General features: G+C 39.0%; 1 protein-coding gene across 2 annotated transcripts in view; it reads right to left on the bottom strand.

The window, feature by feature from the left end:
- Positions 1-16,234, bottom strand: part of C5H5orf22 (chromosome 5 C5orf22 homolog) — a 108,221-nt gene that overhangs the window by 75,793 nt on the left and 16,194 nt on the right. For both annotated transcript variants that reach the window (XM_040353577.1, XM_040353576.1), the window contains exon 2: positions 15,365-15,510. In XM_040353577.1, coding sequence (XP_040209511.1) covers positions 15,365-15,405 — 41 coding nt within the window. In that variant the 5' untranslated portion in view covers positions 15,406-15,510. The remainder of the gene's footprint in view (positions 1-15,364; positions 15,511-16,234) is intronic.

The following is a 16,234-nucleotide window of genomic DNA, read 5'->3' as shown; positions in this document are numbered from 1 at the left end:
AAATCCCAAACTCCTCTTAGGACTCGGTACAGGAGAAAAATTTAATGATCTGAAAAAACTGGTTGACAATTACGGACTTTAATAACATAACATGACATGTAATGAATTGGGGATTTGAAAAAGGCAAGGAATAGATAACTCAAGAGTAACTTAAATGATTCTGTACATAACTCAGTGGGGGACAGACTTGAGGGAGGGAACCTTGAGGCAAAGTTTTATTGTCAGCTGAAATTAAAGTGCTTGTTACATAGTTACATAGTTACATAGTTAGTCAGGTTGAAAAAAGACACAAGTCCATCCAGTTCAACCACAAAAAAATAAACAAACAAAATAAAAAACACAATACAATCCCATACACCCAACTCCATACCCACAGTTGATCCAGAGGAAGGCAAAAAACCCCAGCAGAGCATGATCCAATTTGCTACAGCAGGGGAAAAAATTCCCTCCTGATCCCCCGAGAGGCAATCGGATTTACCCTGGATCAACTTTACCTACAAATCTTAGTACCCAGTTATATTCTGTACATTTAGGAAAGAATCCATGCCTTTCTTAAAGCAATCTACTGAGCTGGCCAGAACCACCTCTGGAGGGAGTCTGTTCCACATTTTCACAGCTCTTACTGTGAAGAAACCTTTCCGTATTTGGAGGTGAAATCTCTTTTCCTCTAGACGTAAAGAGTGCCCCCTTGTCCTCAGTGCTGACCGTAAAGTGAACAACTCAACACCAAGTACACTTATGCTTTGCATAAGGCCTTCCAAAATCTAAGGGTAAAATGGACCACTCTATCCAAGGTAATGTGCGTGGCAAGACCATGTAGGGAGAAGATCTCTGATGAAAAAAAAGAATGAGTGCCTGTGCTGAGGGAAGCAAAACCAGGGAACAGTTTTTTTAAAGGGTATATTTATTGAGGTTTTCACTTGTTATCAAAACACAATGACGCAAAAAAAAAAAAAAAAAACGAGTGCCAAACATAGGCACAACACCGAGACGCAGCTCGGAAAGGTATAGAACAAGAATGCATGTCAACATGTCCATACATAGTACTACTTTGAATAATGGATGATGAGCGCAAACTGAAAATCTAACAGTGAATAACAAGACAGTCCATAAGGACTGATAACAATATATTTGTAAACTAAACCAATGGGCTGTGCATTAAAGGTGAAAAGTTCCCAAAAGAAACTAAATGCAATAATAAAGTCCGAAATTTAAGTGAATAAAAGTGCTGTGTCAGTAATGGACAAGTCTTCTGTCCTTGGAACATCAATGTGAAGAATCTGGATACACTTCGCTAAGCCTGGGCTCACAGAGCGCTTACCTCCAGTCACTGGGTAATGTGCATCAACGAAATCCTCCAAAGCCTGGGGCAGGATCCAAACAGTGGGTAACTCGTATTCCACAGAATCCTCCAAGTGCTGAGGTGGAGTCGAGGGACGTTCTCTGTGTCTAATGACAGTACAGGTCCAGGCAAGAGCGAAGTCAACTCAGCAGGATAGCCACACCATGTATCAGGAGCAAATATGGAAATAAAAAGCTCTCATAGTGAAGTATGTAAGCACTTTTGGGTTTAATAAAGGTAAAAAATGTGCTTACATCAAGATTTTTTACCTTTATTAAACCCAAAAGTGCTTAGAGGTAAGCGCTCTGTGAGCCCAGGCTTAGCGAAGTGTATCCAGATTCTTCCCATTGATGTTCCAAGGACAGAAGACTTGTCCATTACCGACACAGCACTTTTATTCACTTAAATTTCTGACTTTATTATTGCATTTAGTTTCTTTTGGGAGCTTTTCACCTTTAATGCACAGCTCATTGGTTTAGTTTACAAATATATTGTTATCAGTCCTTATGGACTGTCTTGTTATTCACTGTTAGATTTTCAGTTTGCGCTCATCATCCTTTATTCATACTTTTATTTGTTGTTAGCACATTTTAGATTCGAGCAGCATTTTGTTTTTTCACTGGTTACACATTAATTTTCACGGTTGGCCAGCGCTTTAGTTCACCTACTTTTCCATACTACTACATTGATAATGGAAAGGGGCCACTGATCAGGGTCCCAGGTCAGATCAAAACATAACAAGTTCTGTATCACAGGAGACACAAAAATATAGATGCACTTTCTCACAGCCGTTGACAGTATACATTCATAAACATGCAGTTATACAAAACTACTTAGGAGCAACCGTATCTTGTGAATCTTACTAGGAAGACCAGACCTTGTCAAATGTTCATATGTCAATTTATGCATAGGGACTGCTTGGTTAACATGATAAAACCTCTTGCCGACCAGCCGCTGCAGTTATACTGTGGCAAGCTGGCTCGGCTGCGCAGTTAGACGCAGGTGTATGTTGGTTTGTACACAAAGTTCTGTGGGCATGTGCGGCAATTGTCCAGCAGAGGAGCCAATCAGGGGGTCCGGCGAACTCTATGTCCGCCGGCTGCCCGTGATCGTTCCCCGCACAGACAGAACAGGGATTTGCCAAAGTAAAAAAGGCAGATCTCTGTTCTGACAGGGGATGACACAAGTTCTTGTCTTCCTGCTATGCAGGAAGGTGGATCTGTGTGTTGTCCCAGGCAACCCATCCTCCACACAGTTAGAAACACACTGAGGGAACACAGTTTACCCTTTGATCGCCCCTGTCAACCCATGTCATTAGTACAATGTCAGTGCATATTTTTAGCACTGATCACTGTATTAGTGTCACTTGTTCCTAAAAAAGCATCAAAAATGTCAGTTGGGTGTCCGATCTGCCTGCCGCAATGTCGCAGTCCCGCAAAAAAATCACTCATCACCGTCCTTGCTAAATAAAAAAAATCCATAAATATATCCTCTTTTTTGTAGACGCTATAAATTTTGTGCAAACCAATTAATATATGCTTATTGGTTTTTATTTTACCAAAAATATGTAGCAGAAAACATATTGGCCTAAACTGATGAAGAAATTAGATTTTTTTAAATTGGCGGTCTTTTTTTGTTTATAGCAGAGGTGACCAAATACAGAAAGCTCTATTTGTGGGGAAAAAAGGACATCAATTTTATTTGGGTACAGTGTCACACAACAATTGTCAGTTAAAATAACAGTGCCATATCGCAAAAAATGGCCTGGTCAGGAATTGTGTAAATCCTTCCGGTCCTTAAGTGGTTAAGCCATAAAGTTAGAGGGGGGAAGAACATTAGATTTCCAAAGTATCAGTATTATTTTTCTGACATAAAAAAATAAACATAGAAGAGTTTTCCTTTCCTTGAGGGAGGGTATCATCCCTCAATATAAACGTAATAAGAATTGTAGAAGGGTTGTATATCTTGGGAATCTGGAGAGTCGTACTGATAAAAAGAAGTCCCCTTGGACCAATAAGCAAAACCAGGGAAACAGTTACCATGACAATCCAGATAGCACAGCAACCCTTGGAAGGTGGAAGAATTATCATAAAATCAATGGAGATCTGAATCCAAGATTGAAACAAAATGGGTAGAGCCTTATGGGTAGTTCAAGATGAAATCTTTAACATAATGCTAGATACTAGACCACCAATATGAATGGGCTAAGAGTGCATAGGTGCGGTAAATGCCTGGATGGCCAATGTACTTGTATTCAAGTTCCCAACCAAGTACTCTCTTCAGGAAGTTAGAAGGCACAAGGGAACAACCCAAAAGAACTTTAGATTTCAAAACAAGGATTAGAGACGAGAATAAAACTTGGGTGAATAACTACAGATTTTGGCAATGGCCTCAGATTCAGAAGCCTCAAATGACCTGGAGAGGGCATTTGTCCTTGATAGTAAAGAATAATCTCAAAGAGAATAAAGGCCCATCTGGCCTAGCTGAGGTTTAACCTGCAAGGTTGCAGCATTTATGGCCGGTAAAAATCAGCTGTAGCACCAATTAATGAGAATTTCTCAGAGAAAATACACACAAAGTCGTCTCCTGACTGACACAACCTTAAGGAGTACAGCCTGGTCCCAAAAGAAGTCTTGACTTCAGGAAAAAGCAGTTTCTGATGCTCAGGTCTTGACAAGATGGGAGCTGCCAGAAAGACCTTCCTTAATTTGTGAAAAAGGCATCAACAGCATATTCAGGCTAGCCTTTAGAGCCTTTGAGTAAGGGGCACAAGAGGGGCCACTAGGGAGGAATGATTGTTAATAAATTGATGGGAATAGTTGGAAAAAAACAATCTTTGCGTGGCCCAATGGCTGGTGAGTAGGGGCTAATCCACAGCAGCAGATACCTTATTGAGATTCGGCACAAGCCTCCCTAGGAAATGGCATGTCCTAAAAAAGGTACTTCAGGAGCCTCAAAGATAATTTTCTCCAGGTTCACAACGAGGTTGTTAGTCCAAAGCCACTGGAAAACAGAATAAACATGGTGATGATGGAACACATATTTAGGTGAAAAAAAAAGTGAAATGTTGTCTAAATAGACCACTTGTGGGTGGCGTGGCTTGGTGCTCAGCGAGAATAGCAGCTGCATAAAGGAGCTCTGCACACCCATGGCTCATTTTACCTTTTCCAGCCTCACAAAGTCGGTTATGGGCAGACCGAACAAATCCACACTAGGTCCTCATCAGCGCAGATCATCCTCCACCCCAGGAACACGCAGCATTCATGACATCTTTTTCGGTCTCAGACCCATGGCAGAGCTGCAGCCAAAATGGAGACGACACACAAGGGGGAACAAAGTGAGGGCTCCCTGTCTGTCTCAAACAATCTGGTAAGAGAACCTGAGCACACCGATCACCCTCTGCAGCTGTCAGAAATCACTAAAATAGCAGCAGACACTAAAAACACCTTTTCCATGGCAATTACAGAACTGAAAGCAGATCTTTTAACACTGACTGAACGGATCTCTGACACTGAAAGAGCAGATGCCAAGAGAGATAGAGCAGTAGAGCACTTGGAGAACATAGTTTCCGCTCATGCTGTATACACATCTTATCTTCATGTACAAAGACCTGGAGGATTTAGATAACAGGGGCAGAAGACAAAATATAAAAAAAAGTGTGAGGTATACCCGAGTCAGTAGAACCTCCACAGGTCAAATAAGCTTTGCAGGCAAAATTTTATGAATTGCTTGAACGTTCCAAGGACACTGCCATTGATTTTGTCAGAGCACACAGAACCCTAAAACTGCGGACCTCCGACACTGCCCCTCCCAGGGACATGATCTTCTGCCTACAAAGCTTTATGCACAAAGAAGGGATCCTCAGTAAGGCTAGAAAAAACGACCATATTTACTTTAACCACTTCAGCCCCGGTGGATTTGGCTGCCAAATGACCGGGCCACTTTTTGCGATTCGGCACTGCGTCGCTTTAATTGACAATTGTGCGACGTGGCTCCCAAACAAAATGGACATCCTTTTTTCCCACAAATAGAGCTTTCTTTTGGTGGTATTTGATCACCTCTGAGGTTTTTATTTTTTGTGCTATAAACAAAAAGAGTGACAATCAAAAAAAAAAAGCAATATTTTTTTCTTTTTGCTATAATAAATATCCCCCAAAAATATATTAAAAACATGTTTTTCTTCCGCAGTTTATGACGATGTATATATATATATATATATATTCTTCTACATATTTTTGGTTAAAAAAAAAAAAGAATCACAATAAGTGTATATCGATATATCGGTTTTCGCAAAAGTTATAGCGTCTACAAAATAGGGGATAGTTTTATGCCATTTTTATTATTATTTTTTTCTACTAGTAATGGTGGCGATCAGCGATTTTTATCGTGACTGCGACAATATGGCGGACCCATCGGACATGTTTGATGCTATTTTGGGACCATTCAAACTTATACAGCTATAAAAATGCACTGATTACTGTATAAATGTGACTGGCAGGGAAGGGGTTAACCACTAGGGGGCTAGGAAGGGGTTAAGTGTGTTCTAGGTAGTGATTCTAACTGTATGAGTGCGGGAATTACTGTGACACAACACAGATCATTGCTCCCGATGAGAGGGAGCAGATGATCAGTGTCTCGTCACTAGGCAGAACAGGGAGATGCCTTGTTTACACAGGCAGTCCCCCCGCCCCGTTCTGACGCTCCGTGACACAATCGTGGGACACCGGCAGTCCAGCAAGCACGGTCAAGAAACGGTGCGCGACCACACAACAGCAAATTTAAAGGGCCGTACCTGTACGCCCATTTGCCTGTCTGTGCTATTCTGCCAACGTAAATGTGCGTGCACTGGTCGGCAAGTGGTTAATGACCATACCATCACCCTATATCAAGATTTGTCACCCATCACACTCCAAAACAGACGAGCCTTCCGCCTCTTGCTGGATCACCTTAGGGATAAAGGGATACCACATCGCTGGCATTTCCCTTTTGCTTCAAATGCCACTCATATAGGAAAACTGGTTTTATCTGAGAATGCCAGATGACATCCCTACCTTTTGTGAACAACTTAACATACCACTGATTGATTTAGCAGAATGGTACAAAGAGTTTAGTCTCCTAAACTGGGTCATCACCCCTCCACATACCTCTCAAACATTTCTGACCAAACCACCTTCCTCTGAGTAGACCACTTGTGCTACTTGTATAGTACATCTCTATAGTCATTAAAAACTGCTGAAAGACAGCTAGGGTGTTACAAAAAATAAAATGCCAGTCCCTGGCGTTAAAATCAGTCTTCTGTTCATCTCCAGTGAAACTCCCGATAGAATTGTAAGGAGGTCAATCTTGGAAAAAATGGGGGGAGGGGGGGGGGGGCAGTCTGAATAGAAGAAACACCGGAGGACACGGAAATCCCAGCCTTAAGTTCCATGGCAGTAGTTTCTTCCTGCCCTTGCAAGGAACAATAAATCACAGAGGAAGAGACTGGTTTTACCTTTATTAACCCTCTGTTTACTGTTCCGTGCAGGCAGGGTGGATTTGATTTAATCAAGTCAATTTAAATCACAATTTAAATCACTAGTAAAAGGGCTTGATTTAAAACAATTTTTAAAGAGCAACTGTCATCTCTGTCCCGCATCAGCAGCTCCTCCTCCTCCTCCTCCTCCTCTGACCCACTGTTGGCTCACTGACAGTCCAATTCATTTTAATGGGACAACTAATGATACGGCAGTGACCCAACAAGATAAGGGATGTGACGGCAGTAGGCGAGTGGATGCCCGCTCACAGGCACTGCCATCATGGATCTGAAATGACAGGTGCTCTTTAAATGTAAGGAATTATTCTTGCTAATAGTTAGAATCTTTAAATACTTGCAAACAAAATGAAGGTTTCCTATTTAGAATAATAAACTGTCAGGTTAGTAAACCAGCGATATCAGAACTGTTTCAACCAGTTTGTAGTGTTCACCCGATTCAACCAGTTTGTAGTGTACACAGATTTGCAAAACAATGGCATATGGGAATATTCCTGAACTTTGTTATATCTCATGGTTACTGTGAAATTGTGTAAACGCATCAATGCACTGCATGTTCTCAGCTTACAGAACATAGATTCATTGAATGAGTTTAACAAAAATTTAAATATTGCAGAATATACAGCCTCATGCTACTGTACATAACTAAGCTCCATTTCATGCTGAATAAACTCAATTATAAATGTATCTTAAATAGAAAAACTATCTTTGGATACATTTTTACTCCAACAACATTTTATTAAAATAAATTTGATAAAAATACGAAATCAGATTTAAATAAATAAAAATCTGATCTAAATAAAAAATAAAGTGACGATATGCGTGGGGATTGGAGCAATATACAGAACCGGAAGTGACAGAAGTATACGAGCTCAGCGCTCGTGGATTGTTACCTATGTTATTAAATTAAAAGTGCGTATATGTTTACATTTTAATAAATTGGCATATTTTTAAACGGGTTTACACTATTGGAATCTTTCTTCCATTTCCTACTTGCCTCCCTAAACCGAGCTTAATAGAAGAGAAGGTTACACACGATCCATCACTGTAAACACCAAATAGGGACTACTCTGAGGACTGTTGTATTTGATGCATTCATGCTGTGACCTTACAGCAGTAAGGTGAGAGGCTTGTAAACATTCAGGTGTCACTACAGTGGATTGGCCTGGCATCAGCCGTTTTTTTCATTTCGTGGTGGAGGGATATACCACTCATCTCTAATCTTGAGTGTGCATTGGACTATTTAATTTATATTTATGCTCATTATTGTTATACGTTATGCTCATTATTGTTATACGTTATTAACTATTTCAAGATTGCACATTGGTAATATTTCACTGTTTTATTAGTATGGTATTGGTTTTAAGTTGTCACCATCAGGGATTGATGATTACTGTTTCACTTTAGCACTCAGTAAGTTTATGATTGTATAGATCTTTGGGTTTCGATTTTGCGCAAGCACTTTATTATATGGATTTTAGAAGGTTCACAGCGCAACATCACTATTTATGCAAGACAGTTTTTTAGCTGCCCAAATCAATGTCAGCAGAAAGTTGTCAGTTGCTGAAAAAGTGTAAACACATTCCTGGCTGCTTTAGTAGATTTTAAAGGCATGTGATGCTAAAGAAGTTCTTATGTCAATAGCAGTGAACGGGTAAAATTGGTTTACACATTTCTATTTAAATACAATTTTAAGTTTACAAATATTTAACACAGGTTGAACTCATAACTAGAGTTGTTTTGAGGGCATTCAGGACCTTTTAATGACTGGACATAGCAGTAGCTTTGTGCTTTCAGACTGTATCTACCTCTCTACAAAAAAGATTGTGCAGAGGTAGAGCAGTGCCATAACAAGTAGAGAGAAAAGGGGTGAGGGACGTTAAGGAATCCAATTTTTCAGAAGAGCCGAAGATTACTCTGGTAAGCATAAAAGAGGCTATGGCTCCACTTGCTGGCAGAAAATGAGAAATACTCAAATACAATAGGTTGCATTTACCCAACAAAAAAATGCTTATGCTTATCTAATCATTATAAATAAAAAAAAATATCACAAGAGTATTTTTATAGCAAATTTTCAGTACAAACACTGCACCATTTCCTCAAAGAAAGACAGGGTGTTATTTACAACTTTTGCTATTTAACCTGTCTTTTAAATGATAAATATGGCTCGAATTATGTTTGTTCCAGTAAAATGTTGAAGCATATTCGATTTGACAGAATTTGTCCAAACAAAAAAGTCAACTATCCAACAACATTTGTTAGGGAAAATCTTATTATAATGCATAGAATATTACCAGTTATATATAGTATGGCTTTCTCTAATGAATGTTGTTGCAAAGTTGACTTTGTTTGGCTGAATGCTGTCAAATTGAATGTACACAAAGTATAAACTAGTTTACAGGTTGGCAGTCTGGTTTCCCTGTCGATTGTTCTTACAGACAACGTTTTATATATTTCACCTAAGCTGTTTGCCAGTGTAGAGTCAAATGAGGTGTGCAAATGAAAAATTCAAGAGCACAATTTTTTTTCTTGCTCCCAAAGGTTTATGCAATGTATTGTTGCAGATGGTTCAGCACGATGCATTAGTTGAATGGGATTTGAAATCTTCTTTGAGGATCAGCATGAATAGAACACAGTGCACTCCAAAAGATTGAGAAAAATCTCAGCCATCGCACACCATAAAGCCCAGCTTGTAATAACCAATAGCAGAGTCTTAACCTAACTCCATCCAGGCCACAGCCCCGGACTTGTTTTGCCCTAATCATGGGGCTTAGTCATGGAGACATAGACAATAGAGTATTACATTCACACAGTTCACTCCTATTCAAACTCTGTTTTTTTTGTCACATACAGCAACATTTCCAAGCTCTACACTAGCTCCTTCATCAGGCGACAGTGAGCACTCTGCATAGCATACTTGGCACATACCTACCTCTTAACGCTGAGTGATAAATGGTGCAGGCATAGGTCACCACTGCATTCCTTGTTGCGGCTTCTTTCTCTAGGTCCTGTGATGTTTTTTTTTAGTCATTGAGAGTTACAGATGATGCAGCTCCTGCACAGAGGAGTTTTATCATCCCTACAGATGCTAAAAAAGTGTACACTGCAAGGCGCATGTGCTATACAGTGTGCACAAAACATAAAAAAATTGCTATGCAAAGAGGAAGATGCTTTTTGACAAAAGAGACTTGCACTTTTTTTTTATTTTTTATTCTGCATTAAGTAGCAGCTTGTGTCTTGAGTGTCATGTTTATGATCTGCTGAAATGTCAGACTCATAATGTCTATTAAACTTGTAGGACAGTTCCTTTATGATAATTTGTGCCCACCATAATGCCTTTGCATTACATTAATAAAAAAGAGCAGTGAACACGCAAAAACAAAATGTGCTGTTTAAAATGTTTACTTTTTCACAATTCAAAACATTAATGAAATGTGACCTTGCTTTGGCACAAAAAAAGTCAAAAACAACCCCCTGTAACTAATAGCCCCTTACCCTCCCTCCAACCTCCTTGCAAGCCCCCAAGCACTGCTACACAAGAGCCCCCTCCAAAGAAAGAATGATCTCTCAACCAGTGGCGGCTGGTGGTATATTTTTGAGGTGTGGGCAGCAAACAATGCACCCACAGTCACCCTCTGCGCCCCGAGCCCACCCTTTTTTGAAGCCTATTAGAGGCTCTGGCTCTATTCGAGTGCTTTAAAAAAAAAAAAAAAAACATTGGAATCCATGCGTCTGACACCCCACCTGTAGATTGGGGGGACGGACGCAAGAATAGGATTACAGCATTACGGGCCACCACTGCTCCCAACATGGTGACAGCCTGGCGAAAAACGGATTGTATCTCCACAAGTAGATTGCTAAATTATGCAGCCTCTTTCTGCCGTTTCTGTAGCCTATGGAAATTCCTGTTCACAGTCGCATAGTGTAGGCACTGCAGCCAAACCTGGAAGTCCAGCGATGGTTGTGTCCCAATAGTCACCAAAGGATACTGCTGTTAGAACTCCACGAGCCACCTATGCACATCAAGAAAAAAAACTAAGATTCAGAGGCTGCTCTCTTTCTTTGGCATGAAGAGGAGATCCATAAAATAAATACAAATTGTTGGAAAATCCTAAACATATAGCTGCTTCACCTTAACATTTTTCAGGCTATAGTGTTCAACCACCTGTAAATTTGGACAGTGTTAAAAAGTTCACCATTAGATGCAAATAGACAGCATCTACTTTTGCTTTAGCCTTAGCTACATGTGAATTTCGCATGGTAGAATTTGCTGTTCCAATATCAGCCTTAGCTGTAAGGGTGAACAAAGCTTTTTTATGTAACAGTTTTAAGCTAAAACTGACTAGTTGGTCCCATACAATGTATCACTCACAAAACATAAATGTAATGAAAAACAAAAAGGCACCTTTTTGTGGGGTTTGGGGGATGCAGTGCAATGTGTTAGCATTTTTTACACAATGCTAGCAAGGAGATGTTGCTGAAAAAGATGTTCTATATACCCAATAAAATGCAGAGTTGATGTCCTTTTACGGTCAACTCCTGAAAACAGGACAGACTAGGTTATATTTACTACTGGGACCTCCCAGGTTGTTCTGTGGCTCTACCACCTCCCCAGAAACCTTCAGAGCTTAATCTCGCACCTAGCACAAAAACAATTATCACCAGAGTAAGAGTTGAGGGACTTTGTAGGCAACACAAGTAGGGAATAATATTAACAAAATTAATGATTAATAAATATAATTTAATGAAAAAGTATGAATATAAAATATGTAAGGTGCAAATAACACCAGCAAAATGAAGGTCATAAAAACAATATACAGTATCAAGCTGATATTGATGGTCAGTAGTCCACCACTCGGAGCTTAATCTCGCCCCTCAGATGACACCAGAGGAACTAATAAATATAAAGAAAGTATGGCATTGTCAATGCCTATTGGTATCCAACAGTATTTGGCAGACAATTGTTTATATCCATGGTTAGTAATCAAAATGAACTGCATACCAAGTAATGGTCACTTCAATATTATTATTCTAAATGAGCTGTGTGTGAACTTTATCTTTAACTTTCACTCATCCCCTAATTACAGTCACATTTTCAATACCCACAGAAGGTAAGGCCGCTAAAGAAAAAGTGTCATTGGCAAGAGAAACCTCGATTTTAAATCTGTTTTCTGGAAAAATATATTTTCCACAGAACACCTTAACCTATGAATCTACAATGAATTGATGGTAACTTTGAAAAAGGTGCCTCAAATTTGTTGGTCAAATCAGTTGTGGGTTACCTCTGGTTTGGGTGAGAAACTATGCTCTATTTTGTCATGTGTCTTTAAAAAGACTGGTAATCGGTACATTTCAATTGTTAGCCACAATTGTTGTTTTAGATCACTCACATGCCATAGCTAAATGACAATTTAGAGTGGTTAAACCACCCAAATACAAGCATGCTACACCCCCTCATTATCAGGATGTTTTTCAGTGCCAAGATGGTTTCACTCAAAACTACTTGGTCATTTAATACTGTACTCAGAAATAGATTTCATAAATTCATAGAATTCTGATTTATTTTTTTGCCACACAGATTTATTTTTGTGGTATTTAGTAACCACTGGGGTTTTTACTATATAAATGAATACATTTGGAGAATAAAAAAAAAAACATATATACATAACAAATGAAAATAAAAATGACTACCTTCCTCACTTTCTGTTATAAAACCAGAGCACTTTTTACAATTTGGCACTGTGACGTTTTAACTGACAATTGCACGGTTATGCGACGCTGTACCCAAACAAAATGTGCATCTTTTTTTAGTTGACTAAAATGTACTGGAGATTTTAGGCGACTAAAACTAAAATGGCATTTTAGTCAAAAGACTAAAGCTAAATCGAAATTTGATGTATAAATTAAACACTGGTGAGAGCATTTGAAAAAGTCATACAAATTAATTGGACTGAATTTTTCTAGAGAGCAACATGTTGCAGCATTGTTAATTATAAATTATTCTCACATGTAAAGAATGTTACTTGACATTTATATTATTTGGGCGGGTGATGCACTGCTGCACCTGGTGTGAGATATTGGCAACTGGTTCTTCAATTCTCTCCCATATAGCTGCATCTGAATTGATGCCATCTCCCTCACAAGGACCTGTTTTGCCACACAGGAGGGGTTATTTTTTTAGTGGCTGGCCTTCAGCAGCATTCCCGCCGTCTTCTAAGATCTGTACGATGAGCCAGGAGCAGTAACAGCCTCCTCAGATAGATAGCAGCAACAACAGAATCCCACTTGTCAGCAATAGCTCCACTACTGCAAGCATTAACGGGACACAGGAAGCCTTGAACAGCTCATTTCTGATTTGTCTAGGTAATTCGCCCCGAATACAAACAACTAGTGACTGCTGTCCATGAAATACTCCAACACCATTCACAGACTTTGGACCATTACTGCCTATAGCCATATTGGACGTTAACTCTAAACATCCAAAGCTAAATCCCATTCCAGAACATCCGTTTTGAGGCAAAAAAAGGTTTAAAAACATATGATCCCAAGGGAAAATATGTTTAAGGATATTCAATCACATTAGTAAAGTGCAGTAACTGTTATAAGATCATTCAAGCACACCATCACAAACTATCCAGAACATTCAATTTGGCACTATTTACAATCTACTCAAAATCATGTGGATTTGGTGCCATTCGAACAACTCCCAGTGACTTAGTGCAAAACATGACTAGTGCACAAATGTTGCTTAACAATGTACAAGAACTCTTGATGGATGAAATCACACAATGAATAGGTTATAAATATACCCCAAAACTTAGTGTTAAGCCTAGTACACACAAACAGAAAATCATATGAAAAATACTGCTTTTGAATCAATCTTACGATAATCTGAAAGTTACTACACTGCTTTGGAGAGCCAATCAGGACAGGTCAAGCAAAATTATCCGATGAGACAAGAACATTTTTTATAGTGCGACTTTTGTTTAATCAGTACAGTTTTCATCTGAAAATACAATACAAAATGTTATTCCAAATTTTTATTTTGTTGTATAAGAATTTTTGTAACTTTAGTAACCTCCTCATTACTTTATAGATCAAAACAAATAAAAAAAAAAAAAAAAAAAAAAAAAAAAATCTGATTGTGTGTACAAGGCTTTTTACGCTCATAGACGTGTTTACATACACTGTATATCTGGGAACATTTTAGCACAGTTTTTTATTAAAAAGTTATGTAAAAATTAAAATAAATGTACACTAAAAGAAAAAGTTAATTCTGTCTTCTTTGTGCTCCCCGATTTGTCCTGGAAACTTTGACTTTTTACACAAGTCAATATTTTGACACATGAATTCTACAAAAGGGTAAACTTGGTTCATGCATTTTTCTTCAAATGTTGAGTTTGTGTTACCCAGGATTTTAAAAAGGTCTCTTCTAAAGTTTAAAGTGTTTTACATTAGCTGTGAGCAAAACAGAAAATCCATATATCAAGCGCTAAATCAAAAACCATTGGTGTCCAAACAATGATGAAAGAAATGTGATTTTATTGCCATGAAACACTTTAAAAGATGCCAACAGTCCTCCATAATGTAGATAGTTCAACTAGCCAGCAAAATCTGTGTGGAGGTGGAACAAACACAGTCAAACAGCCATACAATGTACTGTACATGTAAACCACAAGCGCAGCTCCCCTGGCAAGGGGAGGGGGCGTGTGATGCCCAGAGTAAGCACGTCCGTGCTGTAACAACCTTACCAGGACCAAGGGGAACGAATAGCTGGCAGGAACAGTTGGATAATGGTACCGGAGCTATGGAGAGCTCGACGGTGTAACAATTGTGTCGCCGCTGCACGGTGTAGGTCCACACTCGTGTGCGCTACGGCTTTCTGGTCGTGACGTCTCACCGAATCAGGGCAGCGGAGCGGGAGCGAGGCTTGGAGACAGCGGTGGTGATAGGCTAGTGCCGACCAATGGGAGTGCACTGCGGGAGCCTATGCTGATGAATGTACAGAACGGCTGGAACTCAGACTAGCTGGATGGCTGGACGGGGGTGGCTGGATCAAAGTCTATCGGGCTGCAGTCATGACTACGCATGTCGGGACGTGGCCCTTCATCAGATGACCCGATGAAGGGCCGCGCCCCGACACGGGTAGTCATGACTGCAGCCTGTTGGCATCTTTTAAGTGTTGCATGGCAATAAAATCACATTTCTTTCATCATTGTTTGGACACCAATGGTTTTTGATTTAGCGCTTGATATATGGATTTTCTGTTTTGCTCACCATTTTTTCACATCACTCCTGATGTGTTTTACCATATAGCTGCTTCAATGCCTGGCAGAATTTTCTAATAATTGTAGCCTACCACTGATTTATTTTTCTATTTTTTAAAAAAACTTTTTCTGTTACTGGCGCCAAACTTGTTTTGTTGTTTGTACATTAGCTGTACACACAATGAAAAGCAATCTGTAATACTAAGGTACACAAAATGACCTCACCTAAACAATGCTTCTTTGTCAAACACAGTATCTGCAGGCATATTCACTGGTATCAGAAGATCTGGATGAGAATCAAAGTGAATAAAGCTGATGTTCTTGGCAGGGAGGTGTCTAGATCCAATAGCCCGATAGATAAAAGGCAGTACCTGCATTGGGTAAAAATACAGAAGATTCAAATGCTTATATACATACACACATAGTATATATACTATATCTGCCATAGCATAGCATAATAGCAAAAAAAACAACATGAGATATATATAGATATTATATATATATATATATATATATATATATATATATATATATATATATATATAGATAGATAGTGTACCATTATTAACCACTTCAGCCCCAGAAGGATTTGCCTCTTAATGACCAGGCCATTTTTTGCGATACGGCACTGCGCCAGTTTAACTGACAATTTTGGGGTCATGCAACCTTGTACACAAACACATTTATGTTTTTTTCCCCCACAAATAGGTTTATTTTAGTGGTAATTGGTCACCTCTGCAGTTTTATTTTGTTGCGCTATAAACAAAAAAGGATACACAATTTAAAAAAAAAAAACGAAACTCAATATTTTTTACTATAATAAATATCCAACCCCAAAAAAAAAAATTCTTTGCCACTTTAGGTTAAAAAAAAAAAAAAAGTATAAAATCACAACAATAACTGTATATTGATTGGTTTGAGCAAAAATTATTGCATCTACAAAAAATAGGGGATACATGTATGGCATTTTTATTACACATTTTTCTTTATTAGCAATGGTGGCAATCTGCGATTTTTAGCGGTACTGTGACATTGTGATCGGACACTTTTGGGACCATTGACATTTATACAACGATCAGTGCTATAAATAGCCAC

This window comes from Rana temporaria, chromosome 5, assembly GCF_905171775.1.
Source record: "Rana temporaria chromosome 5, aRanTem1.1, whole genome shotgun sequence".
In the NCBI taxonomy this organism is placed as follows: Eukaryota; Metazoa; Chordata; class Amphibia; order Anura; family Ranidae; genus Rana; species Rana temporaria.
This window is presented reverse-complemented; position numbering and strand designations above follow the sequence as displayed.